Here is a 26,729-nt window from a genome sequence, read left to right as displayed (position 1 = left end):
AATCCCCCATTCAGCATTGGACGTTTGTTTTAATGCTTGATTGTAAATGTTTACAGCAAACAATATAAAACAGAAATTTCAGTCGGGTACATTTTGAAATCGACAAAACATGATACAAAAATCGTTCTGTAAGTTTGCAGGTGCATCATCTTGGAAAGGATATGTAACACAGTGCCCTCCAAAACTGTGTTAACAGGAGGGTGAAATTTGCTATTTCTGCTACATACTCAAAGCATTTAATCTGATACGGGGGACTCTATACAAAAATGTTTGCTTCTGTAAAATGGTAAAACATATATATACACACACACACACACACACACACACACACACGTAAAAACCATACAATACAAGTTGATTGTACTTCTCTCGTATTCATCTGGGCGGAATTTCCCAGAGGGGATCAATTACCAATTTTACCTGTTGACTTAAAATTCTGATCTCGATAACGTCAAAAATGAAGTATATAGCAAAAAAACAAAAACAACATACTGTACTGTGGCAGTTTCGCCCGCCGCACGTCACCGAGCGCCGTATTCAGGGCCCTCTGGTACAGACACACAGACGATGGGGTTTCAGACACAGTTTATTGGAGATAGGGGGTTAGGTGGAATAAGCCCAGGAGCAGGTGGACACGTGTCATGACGAGGTCTCTTCTCCTGTGTGTGTGTGTGTGTGGGGATGGGGGTTTTACCTGCTGCTCGTTAGACCGACAGACGAGCAACAGTGATCAGCAACAGCAGCCACACTGATCCTGGGCCCCCAATTACCTAGACCCAGGACAGGTGTGGCTGCTCAAACCACACCATCCCCCCCAACACCACATTTACCTTTACCTAACCATACTTTTGGGGAGGCACTATTTGTAATTATGACTTGAACATGACACTCCTGAAAGACATTAAAGTTTTGACATCGAGCGGGTTCGGCTTCGACGCCCGGATCGCCGACGGTCGGGGACGGGAACAGCTTCTTGCTCGCAGAGACAATAAATAAACAAATAAAACCTGAAGATCTAGAAGCTAACACAAAGTAGACACCTTCGCCATCGTGTCTCAGCATCTGTCCTTGTAATTCAAAGGACTAAAACATCCTGTACATCTGACAGCATCTAATGTCGTCACGGTAAAGGTCATAACGGTGATGGCTGTTCCCCTGCAAACCCCCTGAACCCCAAAAAAAACCCCCAAAACTTTTTTTTTTTCATGGCTGAACGAGAAACAACTCTGACCGGGGCGTCACCTCTGGAGCAACACGTTCCTTTTTAAAAAATGTTTTTTTTAAATTTTTTTTTTTTAAATCATACAGTCGTTAAAAATCACAGTTAGTATTTTAAAGTCAGTTTTTTGTCAGCGTCATATTTCTTAAACCCTCTTCAGTCCAGCGGATGTGAAGATCTTCAGCCTGTCCTCTCCTTTGGTGATCTGGTTTCTACGGCGACGGGCAGTCGGGTGTTTCCGGGGACACTGCGAAAGGGAAAAAGGTTCACACACACAAATATATATATAAAAACATATATATAAACCCAAGTTAAACAAAATCAATATGAGAGCATGATCCCGGGAATGGAGAAACACGCTGCTGTCTGCTCACCCGCCACAGATTCCTCAGCCAGGGTGTCGGCGTTGACGTACTGGCTGCTGAACACCCGCAGCAACTGGTCGAAGAACTTGAATTCCTGTTTTTCACTTCCGTCCCTGGAGTGGAGAAGCAAAATTTAAGTTGTCGGTGACAGGTTTGACATGGTCGGCCTACAAGTGACAATGTTGTGAAAGTATATCACCGCACACACAGACACACAGACTGTTTCAGGGACAAAAAACACAAACAACAAACAAACAACACCAATCCTCAACCCTGAACTTTATCGTATGAACTGATACCCAGTACACGTCACATTTTGGAAGTGTCTAGAACGCAATCCTTAGCTTTGGGTTTTCAGCGCGCAACGATCTCATTTCAACATCTGACACGTTCGATATGACTCTTATCGGCAGGCCGATATCTACAACATGACCAAAGCCCAACATAAAAAAAACAAACAAGGGCGCTTACTTTCTGCCTTCGATGAACTGCCGGAAGTTGGCTTTGAGCCTCTTTATCCGGTTCTGGCACTGCTCGGCCGTGCGCAGGTAGCCCTGCGTGGCCATGGCCTGGGAGATGAGCGCGAAGATGGGCCTGTTCTTGGTGCAGCTCCTCAGGTTCTCCTGGATGTCGTCGCTGCCCCAGATCTCCAGCAGCACCTCGGTCTCGCTGTCCGTCCAGATCACCTTGGAGCCGTTGGCCCCCCGCTGGTTCGCTGGGGTAACGTCTACTGTGCACAGAGGGAAGGACTACGTCAATGTTGTGATCGTATTATAATGTTGATATGCGTGCCGTAACATGTGATATCACAAAAAAAAAACACTACAACAGATCCAGAGTTATAAGTTGTCAATAATGTCTTAGAAATGCCAAAACAAAGTAACAACCCAGCTGCGTTGAATGTGATTTGAGTCGAGTTCCTGCACCTGCGTCTGGCTCCATGTCGGCTAAGAACTCGGGAAGCTCTTCGCTGGCGACAGAGCCGCTCTCCGCCTCGTCGACCTTCAGCTCCCTGTTGAAGATCTCCTCCATCTCCTCAAAGAACTTAAACTCCTTCCTGCATGATGAACGGGGGTTTTAGTGACCTTGACCAACTGCCAAACCGTTTCCAGGCGAAGAAAACAAAAAGGAAATAGTATCGGTTTTAACTGCTGGTTTTAATTTGCTATCACCTCTGCATTGTTTGATGCGTAAAGGGGGATTATTATGGGTGCTCATCTTGAAATATAATAGTCATTGGCCAAATATCTTCTTGCTGGCATTGAAACAGCCGCAACCAACAAAAACCATGAACGACTTGGGGGGGGAGAAGATAAATACGCTCGCCATGTGAAATATCCAGCACATATCAAAAGTTAACTTTTAAAATAATTCCAAGTTTCATTAAAAAAAATTATAGGATAGATTTGCGGTCTGGAACACCCGAGGACGCACATGAAACATCCACTAAATGGCCGTGGAGAACCAGAAATAGATCTTTTGCACATAAGAGGACTTTCTGCCAATTACCCAGAGCTAACTTGCTTACTTGAAACACACACTCCGGATCAATGTTTTGAATATGGATGGATGGATACGTTATAAATATGGATGCATGTGTTGTTCATTGAGCACACTATTAGACCTACAAACATAAACTGGGTATAATATTTAGTTAAAATAAAAGGTGCGGTAATGGAACGCTGTAAACCAGCGCAGGTTAAGAGGTGATGAGCTATTGGGTGGACACACATCAGCTTCTAACGCCACTTTACCATTCATCTGGTCTCCTGCTAATCACACACACACACACCAAATATTGGTGTGTGTGTGTGTGTGTGTGCGTGTGCGTGCACATGCGCATGCACGCACATGTGTTGGAATGTCCAGCAAGAGGTGGAAAGCCTCCACCTGCCCACACCGCCGTTCCTTGAATTCCTTTCCCACAGTTTGTCTGCAAACCGTGACTTTGACAGCCAAAACTGCTAACAGGGGTCGACCTTGATTTGACCTTGTTAACGGGACCCAACCTTTAGCTCCCCAGGTCTTGGTTGCCTTCTCCTTTTCATTTGAAAAAAGGAGAGAAAATGAGTTTTATGATACCAAGGAGGAACCGAGACCAAGAGTAATGAACAGGCCCCGGGGCTAGATTATTTAAGACCGAAGCATTGATGAGCTCCAGCGTTACCCATTTTTACGGCACTGGAGAAATCAGATTTTCTATTTATTTCGGTTATACAACCCGTTTCTAACTTGCAATAAGATTAAGATATAGGTGGAAGAAGCATTTTCGCTATTATCAGGAGAGACATCTCTCTCTCACTAAAGAACACCAAAAACAACGGGTGCTCTTGTCTCTCTCTCTCTCTCTGTATGTGACAACTCATCTCTTGAACTTGAACTAAATTCTGCTCTTAATTTGTTTTAGTTTTTCCTCTTAATTAAAAAGAACCAATAAGATTACCGTCAAAGTACCGGATCAATAAGCAGTATTGGTAAGAGTAGAAGCACCGCTAAAATCTAAAAGATACCCATCCCTACTCGTGCCCCCTTCCTCGGTGCCCCGCCCCCGCATTGGCTTTGGTTGTTTAATTTGGCAGAACGGGGTCCGGACGCGGAAAATTCACACGTACAAAAATATATTAAGGATTCCCCTTATTTACAATTCCTCGTTGAAACGTTATCCCTGTGCATTTTTGTAGGCTTTTATCTGTTTTATTCTGTTATTGTAATGCAATGCAAATACATTTTGTAATGTAAAATAAAAAAAAATAAAAATAAAAATAAAAAAGATTAGAAAATTATTATTATTATTAAGATTCTCCAATAACACGTCACACTGCCAGGAAATAGAACTGCGCGTACTTGTCGTGATGGAAGTTGGATTTGAGGCGCTTCATACGCGTGTAGCACTGCTCCGTGGTCCTCACGAAGCCCTCCTCCCTCATCTTCTCCGAGACGTATTCGTACACGTGGCGGTTCTTCACGGTGCCCCTCAGCGTCTGCTGCACGCCGTCCTCCCCCCAGATGGTCAGGAGGGTCTGCGTCTCCTGGTCCGACCACGGCATCTTCCTGCTGGACTCCACCTGGAAGTGGCTGGTCGAGGCCCAGAGGTCACCTCGAAAGAAGAACCAAAGCAAGACAAAGAACTAAGCGGCTGACACATTCACTGTTAGGGTTTAACATTAACATTGGCCTGCGAATAACGACGCAGAAGTACGTCGCGATAATTCGTATAAATTCGATAAAAAAGGTTTCTTGGGTTATGGAAACGTACTCGGCTCCTCCATGTCCGGAAGCTCCTCCGCGGTGCTGACATCGCCGGCGGCGTCGCCACCCAAGAATGGAGCGTCTTCTCCAAGTACAGGCTCCAACAGCTGGTAGTACTTGAAGAGCATGGGATGGCCGCCACTTCTGGAAGACAGCGGGCAGAGAGCGCTGAGCGGGGGAGGGGCCATCTCAATAGCTGCGTCCCAACGCGAAGAACCGCACGGAGCGGCCTATTGTTCGCGCGGGACTGATCGTGAGAAAAACGAGACCGCCGACAAAAAACTTGCCAAACAAGGGGCAAAAAACAAAAAAAACAAAAAAAATAAACCCCCCAAAAAAAACAAAGGACCACACGATAAGCAAAACAACCAATTTCCCCCGACCTCTCAGTTTAAAACCCAAAACAAATAAACCGGTAATTAAAGAAAAAAAAGCCTCTTACTTGCGGCTCTTGCAGAAACGTCTGTATGTTTTCCTCAACCCTTTGATCCGCGTCTGGCACTGCTCGGCCGTCCTGATGTACCCGTAGAACGCCATCTTGTCGGACAGCTCCGCGAATATGTGCCCGTTGTGGACGCAGGTTTTCAGGCTGTTCTGTATGTCGTCGGAAGCCCACAGCTCGATGAGGGCGACGGTCTCCTCCTCCGACCAGGCCGCGCATTTAGCCCCGTCCAAACCTAGGAGGAAAAAAAAATAAAAATAAATAATAATAATAATAATCAAAACTTCATTTGGGCAAAGCTAAATTTGGAAAAGAAGCACGACACGTCTACAGGATGAAGAGAAAAGCAAATCCATCAAAAAAAACAAAATCGCGCACCTATATCCGGCTCCTCTTCATCCTTTTCAAACTCGTCGGTGGCGTCCCCCTCCTGTCCGAGAATCTCCTCCAACTGGCTGTAAAACTTGTATTCAACCTTGCTTCTTCCACTCCTAGGAGAATAAACCCAAAACAAGGAGCGTTCAAGCTCTTCGGTGGAAAAAACACGCCGCCGGTAGACAACTGCACGCCGGCGGGGGGGGGGGGGGTCTTACTTTTTGCGCTCGCAGCAGTGGCGGAAGTGGTTCCTCAGCGCCTTGACCTTCCAGCGGCACTGCTCCGGAGTCTTGGCGACGCCCAGCTCCCGCAGCTTCTCGGCGATGTCGGCGTACACGTGACCGTTGTGCACGAAGCCCCGGAGGGACTTCTGCACCTCGGCCTCGCCCCAGGTGCCGATGAGGGCCAGGGTCTCCTCGTCCGACCAGACGTTGGGCGGCGTCTTCTCCGACAGCGCGCTCGTCTCCTCCTCTTCCTCCTCCTCCTCCTCCTCCTCCTCCTCTTCGTCTTCTTCTTCTTCTTCTTCTTGCGGCGTGTAAAGACAAAAAGGTATTTCTCACCACGCACGATCCCGCCACAGCACTGACGTTACGGGAGGCTTAGTCGAAATCTGATTTTTGGGGCTCTGGTGTAGACGGGATCGACGTTATAGGGGGAGCCGGGCAACACATCCAGGAATGTATTATCACGACAATCATGAAGAACCGTACACTGGTTCGACATATATGGCGAGATCTGCTCAGGAATTTGAAATCCCAATCATCCAAATGATGACTGTGGAGCCACGAAAAGCATCCCACCAGGCCACATCCATCTATCTATTTTTTTTTTTTTAAATAAACCTTAATTAATCCCACCACGAGGAAATTTGCAAATTCTCCGCATTTTACCCAACCATATAGAGGCGCCCGGGGAGCAGTTAAGGGGTTAAGCGTCTCGCTCAAGGATACATCAGCACGCTACCAGGAGGAGCCGGGGATCGAGCCGGCAATCTTCCGCTCACTGGACGACCCGCTCTACTGAAAACCGTTATTGTGACTAACAGTAATAATACATTGTGACTAATTAAGGTCAAATCTTCTCGAAAGCCATCTCACCAAATCGCGTCTCACATGACGATATCTTCATTTCACCGCGAGACGTTACCCGGACCTAGTTTCAGGCGTATCATAAATTTTAACCCTGCTCCTGTGCTTGCTCCACCAGCTGTCAGGGTTTCTGAAGCCTCCACTGATTCCAGATGAGATGGGTTTTTTTTTCACTTTACCGTCGCTGTTGGAATCCTCCGGTATTTCGATGGAGTCGGTGAGCATAGCGGAAGATGTGGAAGGCTGTTGGCCGTCTAGTATGTGCTCCAGTATATCGTAGAACTTGAAGTCGACTCGATCAGTTCCAGACGAGCTAAAGATAGGGACAGTGTGGTATAATGCGCGCACGCGTGCGCACACACACACACACACACACACACACACACACACACACACACACACACACACACACACACACACACACACACACACACACACACACACACACACACACACACACACACAGTGTAAAGACTATTAAAGTGGAAATCCATCAGATTGTCTGTGTTGCATGGATTACATTACATGTCCCAGAATTGAATCAGCAACTTTCATTTCGGCGTCAGGTTTTACCCTTGTCTTCCTACACTCAATACTTCGCTCACCGACGATCTTTGCATTATCGGCGGGAAAGGCGGATCTTGCCACCAACAACGGAAACGGCGCATTAATAACGCAAATACATTGAATGGCTGTTTCACCAGGGCCAGCATTAAAAAAGTATTAAATACGGAATTTATCAACAAAATAATATCACAGATGACCTCTTTAAAATGGTCGTACGCACAGTGACCGTTCACCAAATTCAATGATGAATGAGTGAGACGAGATGAATGAAGGAACAAGCCGCGTCTTCTAATAAACACGCTTAGAAGAGAAACCAGCCTTACTTGACACTTTCCTGACACTGGCGGTAGATGGCTTTCAAACGTTTCACCCTGGAGTGGCACTGCTCTGCGCTGCGGGAGAAGCCGTTGGCCCGGAGGCTCTCCGAGATCCTCGAGAAGATGCCGCCGCCGTGGGGATGGCGTCTGACGTTCTGCTGTAACTAATAAATATAAAAAAATAAAAAAATAAAAATAATAAATTAAATACATTAAAAGTTGTTGTGGTTTTGCAGTTTATAAACAATAGCTGCCAGGGTGATTGAAGAGTACCAAGCACATAAGAATGTATTCTTTTTTTAGTTAAACCCCACCATTATCGAACAGAATCCTAATCGACATCAATGCATAGGTCAAATAGAGCCAATTTTACCATGACTGCCTTTACTATCACAACATATTTATTGGGCTTCGGAAATGTGACGTTATATAAAAAGTGAAATGGATTTCTGGGGTTGGACTCCTGACCTGCGCTCCAGCTTGCGTTCATGGTTGTTCCCTGGCAACCAATTATTTTGCCGTTTATTCCCATAAAAAGGGTTTACTTCATTCTACTTGATGGTCACACACGTGCACTAAAGATGAGCTGATTTGCCACCAAGATTCAAGATGTTTGTCACATACACACATACTGTATGTGTGTGTGTGTGTGTGTGTGTGTGTGTGTGTGTGTGTATGTGTAATATATATATATATATATATATATATATATATATATATATATATATATATATATATATAGATATAGATATAGATATGTATGTGTAGTGAAATGACATGACATCAGACAGGGAGGTTGTTCCAGAAGACCAGAGCATCTTCTGTCATTGATCGTTCAGAAATGTCAAAATAACTGCACGGTAACCTGCATGTCTCCCCAGGTCTCCAGGAGGATAAGTGTCTCTTTGTCTGACCAGAGGACCTTCTTCCTCTCCTCCTGAACACCCCCAGCATCTGAACATTCAAGAGATAACAAAAAGCAATTTTTATAATTACTGATATAAGTATTTCAATGCCATGTAAGGAGCGTTAGAATTACAGATCAGACTTTAAGGGGCAAGGATTGGTATTGTCCAGTCGACCACCAAAGATTCGGTTAGATTAATGGTATAATAATTACAAGGGAAATTCTTAGTCCTTTTGCATACAGAGAATTCATACCCCTTTCCCACTGCGCCAAAAACCCAGTAACGCCGGCTAACATCCGGCATTTGTCATTAGTGGGAAATGCGACGTGCGTTGAAGTTCCAAAATCAGAAGTTAACGACTTTTTTCCTCCACATGCGGGACCATTGAGCACCTCAGAGGCGTTTCCTGAATCCTTAGCCTGGCCTTAAAAAAGGTTCTGACTGGCTTCAAGTTGAGGTCCATTTAGTAGCCAGCACGCATATTTTACATAACCCCTGACCATTTTCCTGATATAGCTCATAATTATTTTTATTTTTAAATATTTTCTCTATTTACCTTAAAAATCCAAACGATATGAGAAACATATAACAAAAAAGAATTATCCTAATATGGAGTAAATTAGTCATTGTAATTGTCTAGTAACCGGGCTAAGGCACAATTTGACACCGGCATCGAAAGCTTGAACCACACCAAAAAAAAATAACAAAATGTCCCCACCCTGTACTCCCTACGTCTCCAAGGCGCTGTTCATCCAAAGACCAACTTTGGGCAAACCCCTAAATCCTCGTCGGCTTTGCGCGGCACCCGACCCTGACCTCTGACCCTCTGACATAAAAGACGCCTCGGACTCGGTAGGCCGTGGTTAGTCGGGATCAATTCAATTCGCACGTACCGATCTCTAGGGAAGGATAAACGGAGAGATCATCATCCATGGGCTCCTCCGGTTGGGACTCCTCATCAAAATCATCGCGGCTCTCCGGTATCTGTACGTCACTTATTAGGATTGTTTCCAGCTGATCGTAGAACTTGCACTCGACACGTTTCTTTCCTTTAAGGCTGAAGTTTAAAGACAAAAAAAAAAAAAAGAGATCATATCTTTAGGATTGGAGAACTACATTTTATTTTTTTTGCATAAGAAAAATGATGCAATGTTTAATGTCTAATATAATTCACACTTGCAGGTGAAGGGACGAGTGAGGGTGTGTGTAATCAGAGTTTTTAGAAACTCTTCATGTCAATAGGATTAAGTCATTCAACTTGTAATTTAGCCAAATTCTCTCTTCATTTCAGATGAAATAAATAAATAAAAAAATAAATCCGTACTTGTTCTCGTAGCAATGCCTAAAACTTGACTTGAGCCTTTTCAGCCTCGTCTGGCACTGCTCTGCCGTTCTGGAGAAGCCTTTGGCCGCCATCTTCTTGGCGATGCCGGTGTAAACGGGTCCACTTCTGTTGGAGCCCTTCAGCTCCTGCTGCCTCATGTCCTCAGCCCATATGCTGATGAGGGTCGAGGTTTCGGAGTCGGTCCACGAGATATATCGACTTCCTTGAAGGAAGAAGCAAAATCCCAATAGTCTCTAGATGGTACAACACTGGGCGCTGGCTGCAGGTCATCCCTGACCTGCGTCGCTCTAACATTATCACACCTCGGTGGAAATGTTGACAAACAATTTCTTTTTATTTCACCTGCACACTGCTTACTCAGGTTTCATTCGCTCAAGAGAATATTATTTGTCGAATTAAAGAGCTTACATTAAAACTTTTTAGTAGACTGCAGTAAAAGACTGGGTCGACCAGCTGTAGGCACCAGAGATTTAAATGTCATATTTTCAAAAAATTTTTTAGGATAGGTTTTTTTAACAAACTATAAGACTTTCTTTGTACAAATAATTTCTCTCTTATTAAATTAAGTATTGCAGCAAAGTACTACACATTTTCTTTTGTGGCAGAGGTAGAAATAATGGTAGGTTATAATGGTTTCTTAGAAGTTGCATAGCAAGGTCAATAATTGTGATTTTAGGTATTAATAGGGGTTATAATGTCAATACAATACTAGAAATATATGGATACATAAGACCGGACCAAATGTTAATGTTGAAATAAAGGCCTCCTCAATTCAAGTATAAGATTATTTAATGGCTTTTAAGGCCTAATATTTGTAAAACTCAATTTCAAGCCTTCGTGGAGGACCTGCAGACATCCCTGCAAATTGACTTACTTCAATATCCTGTGTATTGGAAACATAATGTTTGAGTTAAAAAGACACTAAACAAACAACAACAAGCGTGACGCCGTACCGACGTCCTCTCGACTAGTGCAGCTGACGAACTGCAGGTCCTCGGTGTCGTCGGGGGTCTGGTCCTCGTCCGGCTCCTCGTCGCCCTCGGCGACGGCGGACGGGGCCGACACGCAGAGCACTCGCTCCAGCTGGTCGTAGAACTTATATTCGCTGGGGTTTCCTCTGGCGGTGGTTCGGGGGGGGAAACAAAGCAGGCGAGGCTTATTTGAGGAGGCTTCTTCGGAAATTCAATTTTAAGTTGCATGCGTCCTGCGTTTTGCAATCTACAGATAGGAGAATCGTATTGCATTGGAATGTAGAGACAAGACAGACGGACGGACGGACAGTCTCTCACACACACACACACACACTACACACACTACACCCACGTGTTCCTCAGACGCCGCCGGAAGCCCTTCTTTATCTGCTTGATGCGATTCTGACATTGTTCCGTGGACCTAATAAAGCCCCTCTCTGCCATCTTCTCCGAAATCAGCGTGAATATGTGGCGGTTTTTCAAGCAGCCCTTCAGCTCGAACTGCACCGCGTCCTGCCCCCAAATGTCGAGCAGGTTGAGGGTCTCGTTGTCCGACCAGGGGACCCTGTTGTCCGCCATCCAGGTGTAGGAGGCCTCCAGAGAATCTGAAATGGCACAAGCAGCTTTGCTTATTCGGACGGACGCCCCAAAGTAAGTCATTCCACAATAAAACATCAGTGACCTCATAAACACAATGGCCGACATTCATAAAAAAGACAAACACAGATTAATAGATGTACGGAGGCACACCTGTGTAATCTCCACATATGGAGATTAGAGGAGAGTCCGCTGAACTCTCAACTTCCCCCGGGGAATCCCTGCATGGGCGAAACACACGCACGCACACACACGCACACGCACACAACACACACACACACACACACACACACACACACACACACACACACACACACACACACACACACACACACACACACACACACACACACACACACACACACAAAATAAGAAAATACCCGGAGATCTAGTTCTTGAAATTCTCACCTAAAAACCGTAACGGATGGACATAAATAAGGCTCAGACGCACAAATAGTAAATTCAATAATAATTCATAAACAGGTTCGGAAATAATTGAGAAAGGTCATGAAGATAGTTACATTTTTGTTAAAGGCAACCTCCAGTGGGTTTTTTTTCCCCCACTGTTTTTATATGGCACTCCATCCGGAAGTCACCACCATGCGTTTTTGCCAAATAACTGATTTAAGAAACAAAAATTCTCAATTAAAAAAGGGCCACTTTAGAAGAGGCCATTTTAAAAGGGCCATTCAAGTCATTAAGTGACATGATCGTCCAACTGCTGTGAAATCAAGCCAACTGTTCACATTTGTCCCGCTTCTGTTCTGCTGCCGTTACCCATCTATCTTCATCCCATCTATCATCATCTTCCGAAGAGGCAGGAAAACGAACCTCTGGCCTCAACAACTTTCATTTTGACGGGTCACTACATTCACTTGTGCTATCCTCTTTTCGACACCAACTAGTAGGCTAGCGTTTGTATTAAAAAAAAAAAAAAAATCAGTTTTAGTTTCCATTGCTGGAACAGGCTGCCAAGGCCCCGTTTTCTGCCTGGAGGTCGAACGCAGGAAGTGAAATTGTCGGGAGGTGGCCTTTAAAGCATTTCACCAAACCCGGAAAGAACATCCGGCCGAAAAATGAGGAAGACATGTGAGAGGGAGCAGGGGGAAGCACCGAAGCCAACAGGAAGGTCTGCCAACGGTTTCTCAATATGTAAGCCATTAAACGGTTCCACGTGAAGGATAATCTTACAGGGACAGTGTCCTCTCAGAAGGCCGCTTGGAGGGCGTTTCGAAACCCCCGTTGACTTTCCTCTTCCTCAGAGTCGGTCTTCCCCCGCTCGGGCTCGGCACGTTGCCGCCGGCCGCGGGATCCGCCGCCGCCGGGTGGTCGGCGGGGCTCGACGCGGCGAGCTGGAATGTGTTGTTCAAAATCTGCTCCCTCCTCTCGTGTGAAAAGCTGCCGTTTCTGCCTCGGACGTTCGGCTGCCCGGGCCCCGAATCCTTTCTCTCCAAATGTTTATGCCTGGTTCTCTCCGGGTGCCCCCTGCGGTCGCTCTTCTGGTCGGTCAGCTCGCTGGGAGCGTCCTGGTGCTCCTCTACCTTCAGGAGCCGTGACTCATCGAGTCGGCTCATGGGAGTCACGGACAGGGATGAGAGGATGCAGTCATCCATTGGTAATAAACCAGGATCTACGAAATGAGAGAAAGAGGTTGGTGAGCGGAGGCCATATAACAAAGGGTTCAAGAAAAGTTATAGAAAATAACAAAAACGAAAAAAGACTCAAAAGTTCTTCAAATAATACTATGAGTTGGACCACCTTTGTCTAAATAATTTTCAGTAAATTATTATTTTTATTTAATTATATTATAATTTATATACATATATCAAACTATATAATAATTATTATTATTTAATTAATTATAAAATAGTTAAATATTAAATAATAAGATAACATTTCAGCCAATGGGACCTCGCCAAACAAGGCCAACGTATTTTCAAAGGGTTTAGGAATAGGCAAGCAACACGGAATTTGTTGAGTCATAAGTCTGACATTTTTTTGTTTGATGAAAGGTGTTTTGCCATATCATCAAATATGAATGTCCCAACTCCAAAAGGTCAGTGCTGCTGTAATGACCCAAGGGAGTGACTGAGAAAGTGTCCCCGGGACGCACGGTGCTTTATTTGTTTTAAAGGAAACCTTAAACAAAGGAAAAACGGAACACAATAAAATACACGCCAAATTAAAAAAAACACATTGTCTTTATGAGGACAGTGTGTGAGTGAGTTAGGAACGAGGCACACGCGCCTCCGTCGCGTTCCAATTGGCGGAGGCGGAGATGAGTGAGCAACACGCGCTCATTCTGTGGCCGCAAACAATAGAACAATAGGCTTTGGACGTTATGGCCGGCGTTCTGTTACTGTAATACCTGGCGTAGACGTTCTTGCCAACAAGCTCCCCCCCACACACAACACCTGAAAGTGGGGGGACAAAGACGTGCAGAAGGGGAGTGTTTGCAGCGTTGAAGGTGGTGTTCTGTCGGATCGTGTAAGATCGAGCAATTACAAATGAGCCAGGCTGACGGTGCCGGTGGTGGACCTCTTTGAGAGGCGGGGATGAGGGCCGCACACATGCACATCCTACATTAAACGCATTCCATCCCATAAATGATTAGCTAAAGCAGCTAAGGGCAAGGCGGAGCAATGGAGCGCACTTACAAGGGTTTTCAAACCTTTCTCAAACCAAACATTGGTTTGAAACAACTGCTTTTAGACCATACCATTGTCAGAAATGACGGCTTATTGTTGCATCGTTACTGTGTGCTCGTCAAATAAACCTCTGAAGTGTCCGTTTGCTCAAAGGCCTTATCTTTGGACTCTTGGACCGAGGGATTATGAAACAGTGTTGTAGAGTCACAACGGTGTTGGATGGCGCAGTAGAACGCCCCTCCCTTTCCCCGTCTGAACAACTGGAACATCCCGTCGGACTAAACGCCATGTCCATCCCTTTAATTATTATCACTATAAAAATAAAAATAAATCTTCGAGGTGAATTCCTCAAGACAGATGTGGTGCATCACGAAGTGCGACTTTACCAAGGGAGACTGGCAGTTCAACCTGTTCTGGGATCTGCCTCGATGTCATGAACCACGTCGTGCATTCGATGTCCAATGTCAATAAACAAACCCTTTTCTTCAAAATGGCCAAGGTTGCTGTGGTGTTGAAGCACCGCCTTCATTCCTTCTGGCGGTTGGAAGGACTGTAAACAGTCATTCATGAACGACGGTACATCTGCCATCCATGTTACCATCTCCAAAAAAAAAAGAGAGAAAAGAGATTCGGTTACCATCTTTATCAATAAAGAAATGACACTTCAGTTCATGTTAAATAAATCACATGTGATAACGTGCAGAATATTTGGAGTAAAAAAAAAAAAAAAAAAAAAAAAAAAGAGCCTAACGTTAACTCATGAGTGGGGATTATACAGAGCATCAGCAAGAACCGTACATGGGTTTCACATGTTCTACACATGGATTTCACATGTGAATAACTTTTCATGTGAACATTTTTTCACTTTAACTTGATGTGCAGCGTCGAATCTGGTGCAACTTTGACACGTGACACGTGTAATATTAACAAACTCTTGAGTAAAGCCAGCGGGGGGCGGGGCTCCGGGCCTCCACCGCTGAGTCACGAAAAGCGTCTTTCTCCGGTGTATCAAAAGTGTTAAACTTTGACCAGGCGTATGACTTTAACCGGCAGTTTAATCCTCCATTGTGGGACACACGACTGAATCCGCGCCATTAACGCGTCTTGGAAAGTCTTCAATTCTGAACGGGCAGGCGCTGGTCTGAAATAACGCGACCTTATTATTATTTTTTTTGGTAAGGGTCGACATACATTTATCCTGGTCTTCGACAACTTTCTAAGCTGTTTCTTTGTGTTTGTTTTCAATGACATGTTTAAATATTGAATAAACCGCTTATAAAAACAGTGCAGATTAGTTTACTTTCCCGGCGCAAAAACTGAAAGTGAAAACAAACACCTCTGAGAAGTCTGGAACTGGCAGCAGCTGGTCCAGCCTCGATATAAATTCCCACACCAGCATCTCCAGCGCCGTGTCATACTTTGACCCAAAGTGTTCGGGAAAGATCTCCTGCGGACGGAGGGGTGAAAGAACGGATAAGCAGAACAGCCCCGAGCCCTTTTAACGTCCGACTTACACCATACATCATGCTCAAGCATCCGTTGCAAACGGAAATAAAGTACGTCGTTTACAAGGCAATACAAAACAGATATAAGATGCATTCTGGTGCGTGTCCACATGGCCTGTTAAGTGTTCTTGCTGTTAGTTGTCTTTGCTGTCCTTGATTTCCTCCACTGAATACCCCTTCACTCTCCCGGCCATTGCCTTTTAAAATCCAGGTAGGGTTAACCTTGCGTTTTATACAAGCTGCGCCCTACACACCACGACGCCATACAATATAAAATGGTCACGGTCATGTGCTTAAAAAAAAAACAAAAAAATAAACTAAATATATATATATATATATATATATAAACTCTTGCGCATCTCCTTTGTGTTTGATTGATATTTGAAAAGGAGAACCAAGGGGCAGAAAACCAATGAAGAAAGACCTCAATAAATATCTTATTCCATAAGGGGATTAAATGATAACAGTTGATCGGAGCTAGGGAGAAGGGTATTAGTAGTTCACTATAGTTCGGTTGCCAAGACAGATGGTCCCGGCACTAAAACACATTTCTCTCCGGCATCTACGGTGCCCTTTACACGAGATTGTGTTATCAGCGTGGAACCCTAAAACTCTCCGGTGAAAGTAATTGGATTGTAGATAAGATGGCCCTGCCGTTTAATTAAGCGGTCCAAACGCGGGGAATACTTTGTGCGTGATCTCACCTGAAAGAAGTTGGCTCTCTCTGAGGGATCCTCTAGTAACGTGTGGACCAACTCCACAAAGTTCACCTCCGATTCCTCCACATGATCGATTGTTGTCTGCGACACACACACACACACACACACACACACACACACACACACACACACACACACACACACACACACACACACACACACACACACACACACACACACACACACACACACACACACACACACACACAATAAAACGTATGTGGTCACCCACACATGTGCCTACTGCCTCATTCTGCTTCTGTTTGCCACAGTCAACAAAATGATCTGCCGGGCTCCCTCCTCCAACCCCCGCTACGTCACACAACCACAGATGCGCCTCAACAATTCTCTACGCGACGGGACCCAGAGCCGACCCTGAGACCGGCATCCAGAGGGCGGGTCGGAAGGGATCCAGTTCTGTCCCCCGCCCCTCCGTTTAGAAAAAGGCACAGACTGGACCTTCAAGATGTCTTGGACTTAGCGTCGACACTGTTTCACTTCTCACAGTATCGCAATCTCAGCTCTGAATCGCAAGACTCCCTGCGTAGCACAACTGTCAAGAGGACAAAACCGGGGGTTAGCAACAGTGCATTTGTCGCCTAACGGATCACAGCCCTGGCTGTCCGAGCGGTCACAGAGAGCAGGAAAGGGAAAACAGGGCAGGAAATCAAATGAGCCGAATAAAAACCAGGGGATATCCAACATGGTTTAGACCCAAGAAACAGCGGAGCTTACAAAAAAAAAAAAAAAAAGTATCACAGTCTCAGTGGAATGGGAGACTCCGGGGTTTTAGCGAAAGGCCCTCGAGAAAATATTCACGTTTGGAGTGGCCTGACACATGTAGGAAGGACTTAAAATTACACAGAGGAAATGACTCTTTCGTGCGTGTTTCCCCCAACTGCCACCTCATTTTCTGTGTAACCCCAAGGGAGGCGGACGGTAGTAAAAGCTCCAAACTCGGCCGCCTCCAACGACGCCGACAATACAATACAAATACTACTAATACAAAGTGGAATCCGCTAAGCTGTGGCCTGTTGTTATGGATACTACATGTACTTAATGTGAGCAGAGGCAGGGCATTTTGTAGAAGAGAGAGAGGGGGGGGGAAAAAAAAAAAAAAAAAAAAAAAAAAAAAGGCGCCCAGATAGATCTTAGCGAGACAGGAAACAGCACAGCAGCCAAGTCAGAGTCGAGAGGAAATACTGAAACACGGGGGGGAAAAGGAGAAATAATAAAAGACATAATGGAAGCAAGAGGTTCACAAAGCAAGAGGATGGAAATATACAATTATACTTGACATTTCACTGCATATATGTGTATGTGTATGTATGAAAGTATGCATATGTATGTGAAGAATAAACCTCTTAAACCTCAAGAGTACGACTCAACAGTGAAAGGTGATTATGATTTCTAGGCAATGTTTGCAATCAATGTAATGATGAATATGTTAAGAATAAATGATAACTTCTATATGTGACCATTGGAACTCCCATCATGGGTGAGGGGCTTTGCCGGATTATATAATATTAGTGAAGGAATAAGGCACCATCAGTTAATAATGGGGAAATCTATAATGCTAAAGATGGCAGATCAACAAAACTGGGCAATTATTAAAAAATAAAATAAAATAAAAAAAAGGACCCACCAATCAGGCCTCAGTAAGTGGAAAAAAAAAATCATTTTAAAAACCTGGGTATTCTAAGGTGTCCATTGGAACACACTCTGACTTTGTCTATGTAAACAATTTGTTGGTCTTCCTAAATACACTGATCAGCCACAACATTAAAAAACTGCCTAATATCCCTTTCCCACTGCACTAAAAACCTGGTTACACCCGCTAACATCCGGCATTTGTCACCAGTGGGGAAGGTTACACCCGGGTCTCAGCCCGGGGTCAAATGACCCGGCAATAGACACGGGTTTAAATCAGCGCCGCCTCCGATCGGCTCTTATGTGAACAGGACACCCGGGTCCACACGCTAATTTTGGCCCCCTAACCTGCGCGACGACACACGCGTTGAAGTTCGAAGTTGGTGCATAAATGGACAGAAATATCCCTGTATCGTTCCATCATTTCATATCCGACTTAGAATCCGAAGTTGAAAATCTGAAGTTATTGACTTGTTTTCCCGCATTGGGGGCCATGAAATGCTGTGAGTGCGGGGATCGTGCACCGTGGAGAGCACAGCGGAGAACCCCCACATTCCCCGCGGGTCTGCGAGTCACTTCAGCACCACCCCAAGCCCCTCCCTGCTCCCCACCGCCAAAGGACCGGTGCAGCACGGATGGCTTCTACTGTGGTGTTGGGTCGTTCACGAATGATCCGATTCTTCTGAACGGCTCAAAATACCCCCCGCAAATTTTACATTTCTATGTCGTTTGTTTAAGTTGGCTGTCTCCTCTATTGTTTTGCTCCCAATCACACTGGAATGACAACGCTTTTCCCGCACGTTTGTGACATTGAATGTGACACACCAGAAAAAAACGGCATTTCTCCTGGCAATGGGAAAGGCATCAACTGCCTAAAATTTGCAGGTTTTCCCAAGTTTAAAAAAACCCGGGCAAACCCACAAATGTTGGTGTGAAAGTGGTATAATATTGTGTAGCTCCCCCTCGTGCCGCCAAAACAGCTCTGACCCGTGGAGGCAACGACTCCACAAGACCTCTGAAGGTGTCCTGTGGTATCTGGCACCAAGATGTTAGCAGCAGATCCTTTAAGTCCTGGAAGTTGCGAGGTACGTGTCAAAGTAACATCCACATGAATGCCAGGTCCCAGGGTTTCCCAGCAAAACATTGCACAGAGCATCACACTGCCTCCGCCGCCTTGCCTTCTTTCCACAGCGCGTCCTGGTGCCATCTCTCCCCCAGGTGAACGACGCACATGCACCCGGCCATCCACAAGATGGAAAAGTAAACGTGACTCATCAGACCAGCCCACCTTCTTCAATTGCTCCATGGTCTAGTTCTGATGTTCAAGTGTCCATTGTAGCTGCTTTTCGGCGGTGGACAGGGGTCAGCATGGGCACTCTGACCGGTCTGCAGCCACGCAGCCCCATACACAGCAAGCTGTGATACACTGTGTGTTCTGACACCTTTCTATCATAGCAGTATTAACTTTTTCCACCAATTTGTGCTACAGTAGCTCTTCTGTGCAATCGGACCAGAGGGGCTAGCAGCCTTTGCTCCACATGACCCTGTCGCCGGTTCACCGGTTGTCCTTCCTTGGACCACTTTTGGTAGGTACTAACCACTGCATACCGGGAACACCCCACAAGACCTGTGGTTTTGGAGATGCTCTGACCCAGTCGTCTAGCCATCACCATTTGGTACTTAAAAGTGGCTCAGATCCTTATGCTTTCCCATTTTTCCTGCTTCCAACACTAACTTCAACAACTGACTGTTCACTTGCTGCCTGATATATCCCACCTCTTGACGGGTGCCACTGGAACGAGATGATCAATGTTATTCACTTCACCCGTCAGTGGTTTAAATGCCGTGGCTGATCGGTGTATATAATCTGAATGAGAGTGAATGAGAATGTGTCAGAATTTTTGACCTATACAGGGCTCCCCATATGAAGCCAAAGGACTCTGACCTTTTAATCAAACTATTGCCTGGCAGGGGTTCCAAAGATGGCGCCCAAGCGAATTGACACCTCTAAAACGTTTTGGGTTTGCCTAGCTGGAGGGAAGCTTCACAACATTGGAGGTTTTTAATCAGAAATGGAGCTCCACTGGACCGGCCACAAACTCACAGGTTAGGTTAGGGTGGAGAGGGAGTGCAATTCAGGCTGTCCATCTTTATTGCTCCCTCTCCAAATTGGGGATATTATATTTATATTTCTTCATATCATTAAAAAACGCACTGCCGTAGCGAGGCGTGATTTGGCGATTCTCGCTCTGACAGTGAGGCTGGGCCCTGAGGAGCAGTAAACTGGAGACAAGGACGCGATGTTATTGTGATGGGGCCAAGTTGCCATACCTTGAATTGTTTAAAATTAATGTAAATAAAAGCCTCTTTTTCATTCATCCCAGCCTTCCCATGCATCCCCTCCCCGACAAGGGTTCGCAAGATTAATGAGCGCAGGTGGAACTGTAGTAGGGGATGATTTGTATTTTCGGGAATAACAGAAAGGACACCGTTGGAAATGCTCCTTCTAACTGGCTCTTGCAAGCCAAGCACAAGCAAGGAGAAACTTTGATAGTCACCATGTAAATAGATACATTAACGTCAAAATACGGTACTGGTGGCTAAGAGCATATGCCTGGTTGAGTGTCACAAATGTTCACAAACAGACCCCAAACAGTTGATTTTATCTTGCGGAGCCAAAAACTAAGTGTGTAAGTGAGAAGTCAAAGATATCGTGGCCAGAGACAGGATTTCACGCATTCAATCTAATTTTTACATATTTTCAAAGTTGGAAACACCTTAATCTAATCACTCATAATTCCATATAAATACATGTTTTGTAGAAGGCCAAATGCTGCTGAATAGTGTGTGACGGGAGTCAAGGCAAAGTTTACTGATAGAGCATATTGCACACACTGAAGACTTAAGGTGTTTTACATGAAATAAGTAGCAGGCATTAAAAACCCCAATATATATATAAAAATATATTATTATTATTAATAATAATAATAATAATAATAATAATAATAATAATAATAATAATAATACATATTGTTATTGGCGTCACTTATTCCGTACAGGTGTCCTCGGTGGGACTAACATCTATCTCCATTCAGCCAAATCCTTCAGAGCTGATTTCAGAGAAGGAGCTTGAATACCCATCTACAAAGGGTGGTGACGTGGTTGATTCTTACCCTTATCTTTACAGTGCCCACAAACCAGGATCCCTTCCTTCATCCACTAACTCGGTATACTTGAGCCCCTTCCTCTCAACCAGCCTCCGTTACGTCTTCAAACGGTACCGTTAATGCAACGAAATGCACAAGTCGCCCCTCCCCCGGTTTCTAGAGTCCTGCAAGAGACGGGGACACGAGGAAGGTGGAGCAAGACACCGTGTCTCCGTCTTCACCTTCCTCCTGGCTTTTGCCGGTGAAGCCGCCGTTGCGCTCAGACCGGATTCCTCCCGCCGCCATCAACAACCATCTGGCTGCTCTTGAACGACGTAGCCTCGCTCCACGATCTCCATGCATTATCTGACCCAAACCCCCTCCATCCCCTCTCCAAACCTGACCCTCTATGTCATTGTGCTCAAGTGCTTGCTGGACCGCTTCCCCCCGGGGTCCATTTTCTCCCCGCTTTCACAAACGCCGCGGCGGCCCCTCACGACAGCGCGAGTCCCCCCCAGACTCAGACAGAGAGGTCGCCAACCTCGGCAGAGCTGGATTCCTCCGTCAGTCTCGCCGACGGCAGGTCTACAATCCCATTACCGTGCAGGGCTGCACTGCTCGGACAATGTGACGCTCCCCACCACCCAGGCTTCCTAAGTGGCCTGCCCATCACCTTCTCCACTTTCTCCGCCTCGGTGAAAGCGACTTCATCAGCTGCCACAAGCCGCAGTTTATGTGGTGACAATCCGAACGGGAAGTGTCACAATTCAGGGTAATGATGTAACATGCTTTGCTTTGTTAGCTCTGGTCAGGATCATTTGTGCCCACGGTAGTCCAATGTATTTCGGAGAGACGATTAAAAAAAAAAAAAAAAAAAAGTGTGTCTGTCTGAGAGTATGTGTAGTGACATGTGTCTGTAAATGTTTACTTTTGTTTGTTTCTCGTCCTCATGTCTCCGCCTCTACTCTTTAAATCCAAATGTGGGGGCTGTTTTTGAGCACTGACATTGAATTGTCATTGCTTTTAATATGGGAATTTTCCTAACCTAGCCCCGCTGAAGCCATCCATACAACGTGAAATCTATTGGATTTGCTCATTTTGAGTCTCCATTACACTGGATTGTACAGTACGGTTGATAGAAAGAACAACAAAGCGGCAGAAAGACGTCCTTATTCGACAGGAGCTGGTCAATTTACTTACATGAGGGTCCTTGGCCGAGCTGACGGGAGCCTTGATTCTGTCCAGGTGAGGCTGGATGGTCTGGAGATCAGCAGGCTGATCACCGCGACAGAGCTCCAGAACCAACTGATTTCACACACACACACACACACACACACACACACACACACACACACACACACACACACACACACACACACACACACACACACACACACACACACACACACACACACACACACACACACACACACATTAATCTCTTTATGCTCCTTAGATTAAAGTCTAGCTGTAAGCAGGTTTGGTCTATTATTCTGATAGCAGGACACTGGTGGACTAACACCGACTTGAGTGTTAACTCTCACTGTAAGGGCAACTTGCATATATCTGGAAGCCAAAGTCACGTGTTAAAAACTACAGTATAAACAGTCTGTTAAGCACTTATCTCTGGTTCTAGTCAAAGCACACTGGATTCCGGCTTTCAGGACAAGGCTACCCATTTTGTAAAGGGAAACGTCGACCTGACTGTTTTAGGCAACGGGGATTATGTGATTAAACATTTTAAATATTGGATTCTCTCCCTTCATGCAAACAAATACCACACAAGCACAACAGCCTACCCTGGCTCGGAGTCCAAGGATGAGCTGTGCCTTCTGGCTGTAGCTCATCAGCTGCGGAACCAGCTCTGTTACCATAGTAACGAACTCCTCCAGCATCCCATAGTGATCCACCAGTCCTTGCTGCACAACTTGCCACATTGCGGCCGAGAACAGCTGCAAGGGTGGGGCCATGAGGCGAAGGTAGGAAACGGAGAGCTCATTTCCTGTAAAGGGAGAAAGACGTTCCGATTGAGAACTCCAATTAAAGCTGCGGCGAGTCCTGTTGTTCCTCGTCGACGCCGTGAGTTAATTCCACCGGGCAGGGGAGCTGGTTCCACTGATCCCGTTAAGTGGTCTGCAACAGTCGCAATGTCCGAAAACCAGGCGGGTCGCAACAGAGAGGTAATCTGAAAAATAGCTACCCGAGCGTGGCCCCCCCCCCGCAGAACCTGTCGAACCCGTTGGAAAATAATCGCCTCTTGCCTCTTTGAAATCCATTTCCCCCGGCCAAACTGCAGTTGCAGTACCGAGGGGACGTTACTTGTTTGTCTCGCTTATCGTAATATATGGATGTAGGATGTGTTTTTTTTGGGGCTGTGGCAGTAATTAGTCGCATCTGCAAGCAGTTAGTAATGGGGACTAATGTCTCTGGAAGACTCTGCCAACCATGCCTCACGACACGAAGCTGAGAAGTTAGGCTAAGTTGATTAGGGCCGGTGTTCCTGTGACTTGTGATATGTTAACTTAATCTTAAAAGGCACAGGCATGTGCTTTGTCCGCTCCCCACCATAGAGCCGTGTTACGGTGGTGGTCTGGTCAGCTCGGGTCTGCTGAATTGGTGTCCTGGTTGGCTCGTACTGACTGGAAATGGCTTTCTGCTGGGTCCGGGCCATTTCTAACAAAGGCTGGGTTTGAGCCTCTTGTAGCGAGGCGAGCCGCTGGAGATCCTGCCCCGTCAGAGCTGGAATATATGCCAGTCTGCCGCTCGTCCATGTTCTGTGGCTTTCTGATGCGGGCTGCCGGTGTAAGGCGAGCATGGGAGCGCATTCGAGGAATGGACAAAGTACATGCATGTGGCAGGTACAGCCCGTGAACGTATAGTCCTGAATTTGCACCAGGGGATGAATATAGTGTTATCTTATCATACAGCAGAGGCTTTCCCGCATTAAATGACCAAAACTAAGACAGTCACCGCTGGTGTCAGCACATCGCATTTGCATTTAGGGCAAACAGGGTCATATTTGGACCCTGCACCAGTGGCGTAATATGATGGCGATCGGCCCCGGGGCAAATTTTATTTTGGACCCCCTCCCCCTCCACCCCGTGCGCACACACGCAGCCCAGTTCCAGCCATTTTGCCGCTCTACGCAATCTATTTACAGGAGGGTGGGGGTTGCGCACTGAGGAACGGAGTAAAATAAAGTAGCCCACATCTAACATAAAAAAAAAACACAGGGGACACCCCAACTGCTGGCACGCTGATGAGATGGGCCCCTAGTGGTCACTGGGCCCGGGTGCAGCTGCACTGGTTGTACCGTCGGTAGTAACGTCACTGCCTGGCACACTCAAACATCTTTGAAAACATCATGAATGCTGTTTTATGGTTCCCTATCCTGGCAGCCCAGTTCGTCTGGGAAGTGGAATTGCTTCACTGCGATGGAGACCACTGTGTGCATCCTTCAACCCTGTGGTTTTACGATCATACACTGTTCCCCAAATATATGCCAAACCATGAATTTATGTCTTACATTTCCCGAGAGTGTTGTCGGATGTGAACTACACTGGGAACTCGGGACTTTAACGTGTAAATACATAAGATTGCCTGTGTCGGATACATTTCAGTACAGGTCCCCACTTGTTTTAGTTTTTCTTTCTTGGTCACATGAGGTGGTGGGGATAATTTTTCATCCGAGGGTGATTCACTGTTTTCTGTGAATGTTCATTCATATCGACGGTTTACTGCAGAGCTGTCAGCCCCCCCGTTCTTTTCCCGCTGTCCTCCCGATTGTTTATTTTCCCGTAAATAATCCAGTATTTTTCGCCTTCCTAAAAATAAAAATAAATAATAATAGGCAGCGCGTCCCCACTCCCCCAAACAGAACCAATAATAACAGTGTTTTTATTGCAGATGTATTTATTGTAATTGAATGAAACCGAAGAAAACGGCGTGTGTAACCGTGCGTAATGAGGACACTTTGTCAGTCGCCCCCCTCCCCACGCCAACGGTGTGCGACTGGGACAGGAACTCTCCCTTATTGTCAAATCCTAATGTTGACAGGTGTGGTTTACTGACCACAACTTCCTCCACTGCTTTATCAAATTCCCTGCAGCTGCCTTTCACTTCTGTCGTGTGCTTGATCAGTACATTCTTGCGGGAAAGGCGGAACCAGCCGCTACCAATGGCAACAGCATATAGAGGAGCGCATGCAGAACTCAACTACATCGAATGACCGTTTTCCGAAACGTGTCAGCCAAATCCGAGCAATCGGGATTTTTTTTTTTTGGACAAAATAATATTACGATTTTACCACTTTAAATTTGTCCCGCCCGATGCATTTGGCCACAGGTGGACTCGAATCAGATCTTCACGCCTCAGTGGGAATCACCTTTGAGGGGTCACTGGGAAATGGGCTAGTTCTCCTCTCAACCACCGTTAAAAATGGCAAAGAGTTCGACGGGCATCAAACTGGCATAAATGAAGCGAATGCAAAATACACATAATACAACAGAGTGGAAAATGAATATGCATTTTAGCTTCAGGCGGCGTCATGCAGCAATAACGCAATAATATAGAACAATGCAGTAGGCAATGCAAAGCTGTGCGGATACAGGCAGTGTGTTGAGGTGAAGTTGGTTTTTGAAAAGGTTTTGAAGCCGAAAGGACTGTATTTGCCAAATGTGGGTTTGTGTAGTTCAACATCGCGGAAGAAGAGCGTTCCTGCAGGGTCAACGGGAGCTCCCATCCGCGCTCGTACCAAAATATCAACGCAAACTTGCACATTTCGCCGCCTATGAATGGCTGCTACGGAGGTTTCGCCGTTGGTTTGTTTCAGCTCGTGTTGCCAAATGTATTTCTTTGTGTTTTTGTTCAATCTTCGGGTTGATCGCCTTTTTTCCAGGTCGCTTCCCCCCCCCCCTACCGACCCACCCGTTCACAATAACTCACATTATTATGATTGCCTGTCGCTACGATGCGGGCTGCTGCAACAATACCAGTCCAAAACCCACTGAATCGATCCCCAAAACCTGAACGCAACTTGGGGAGGAGGAGGAGGAGGAGGAGGGTGTGGGAGCGACGTGACGTTAACGCGCCTGAAGGAGCACACACACCGTCGCCCCGTCCCCCCCCCCCCCCGCGCCGACGTCGATCGACGGCGCGGATCTAACTTGCGCGCAACGCGTGTAAGGAGTTGGTAGAAAACCAAACGCACCTCGGCTGGCGTCACCCTTGGCTCCGCGTTTACTGTCCATGGATCTGCGGACAGGACGGCGGGGTTCGACGGGGTCCGCTTCCTCGGTCTGGAGAGCCGCCGGGAGGAGGGAGGCGGGGGGGGGGGGGGGGAGGAGGAGGGTTACGTGTTTACGGCACCATGAAACGGCTCCGGGCGAATCAAAACAGCGTCCGAGGCGGCGTGTGCACCTGCGCTATCACGGCTGTGACCGCTGCCGCCGCCGCCGCCGCCGTTGCTGTTGTTGTTGATGATACCGTTGACTGGCGTGTTTTGTTTTTAATTCGCGGAAAAAAATGGGCGACGACAGAACAAAGGTTCCTGGTCTGCTCCGCCCTGGTCCGGATCAGGGGGAAGCCCTGGTCCCTGGTTGGCTGAGGAGGACCAGAGC

At 46.2% G+C, this 26,729-nt stretch overlaps 1 protein-coding gene across 1 annotated transcript; it reads right to left on the bottom strand.

Annotated features, from left to right (window-relative positions):
• LOC307246626 (uncharacterized protein) lies at positions 1-26,729 on the bottom strand. Its single transcript, XM_080022612.1, has 24 exons — positions 26,321-26,729; positions 22,911-23,113; positions 22,312-22,416; positions 16,301-16,396; positions 15,428-15,538; positions 14,569-14,692; positions 12,635-13,073; positions 11,597-11,664; positions 11,199-11,451; positions 10,829-10,992; positions 9,855-10,077; positions 9,424-9,587; positions 8,488-8,576; positions 7,629-7,786; positions 6,918-7,051; positions 5,869-6,205; positions 5,654-5,766; positions 5,276-5,510; positions 4,841-4,977; positions 4,429-4,681; positions 2,511-2,641; positions 2,056-2,314; positions 1,594-1,697; positions 1-1,466 (listed from the first exon to the last, which is right to left on the bottom strand). Exons 1-24 carry the CDS (start codon positions 26,358-26,360, stop codon positions 1,432-1,434), a joined length of 3,975 nt encoding a protein of 1,324 aa, XP_079878738.1. The 5' UTR covers positions 26,361-26,729; the 3' UTR covers positions 1-1,431.

The sequence above is a fragment of the Zeus faber genome (assembly GCF_960531495.2).
Source record: "Zeus faber genome assembly, chromosome: 21".
In the NCBI taxonomy this organism is placed as follows: Eukaryota; Metazoa; Chordata; class Actinopteri; order Zeiformes; family Zeidae; genus Zeus; species Zeus faber.
The sequence above is the reverse complement of the archived record's forward strand: the minus strand, read 5'-3'. Positions and strand labels throughout refer to the sequence as shown.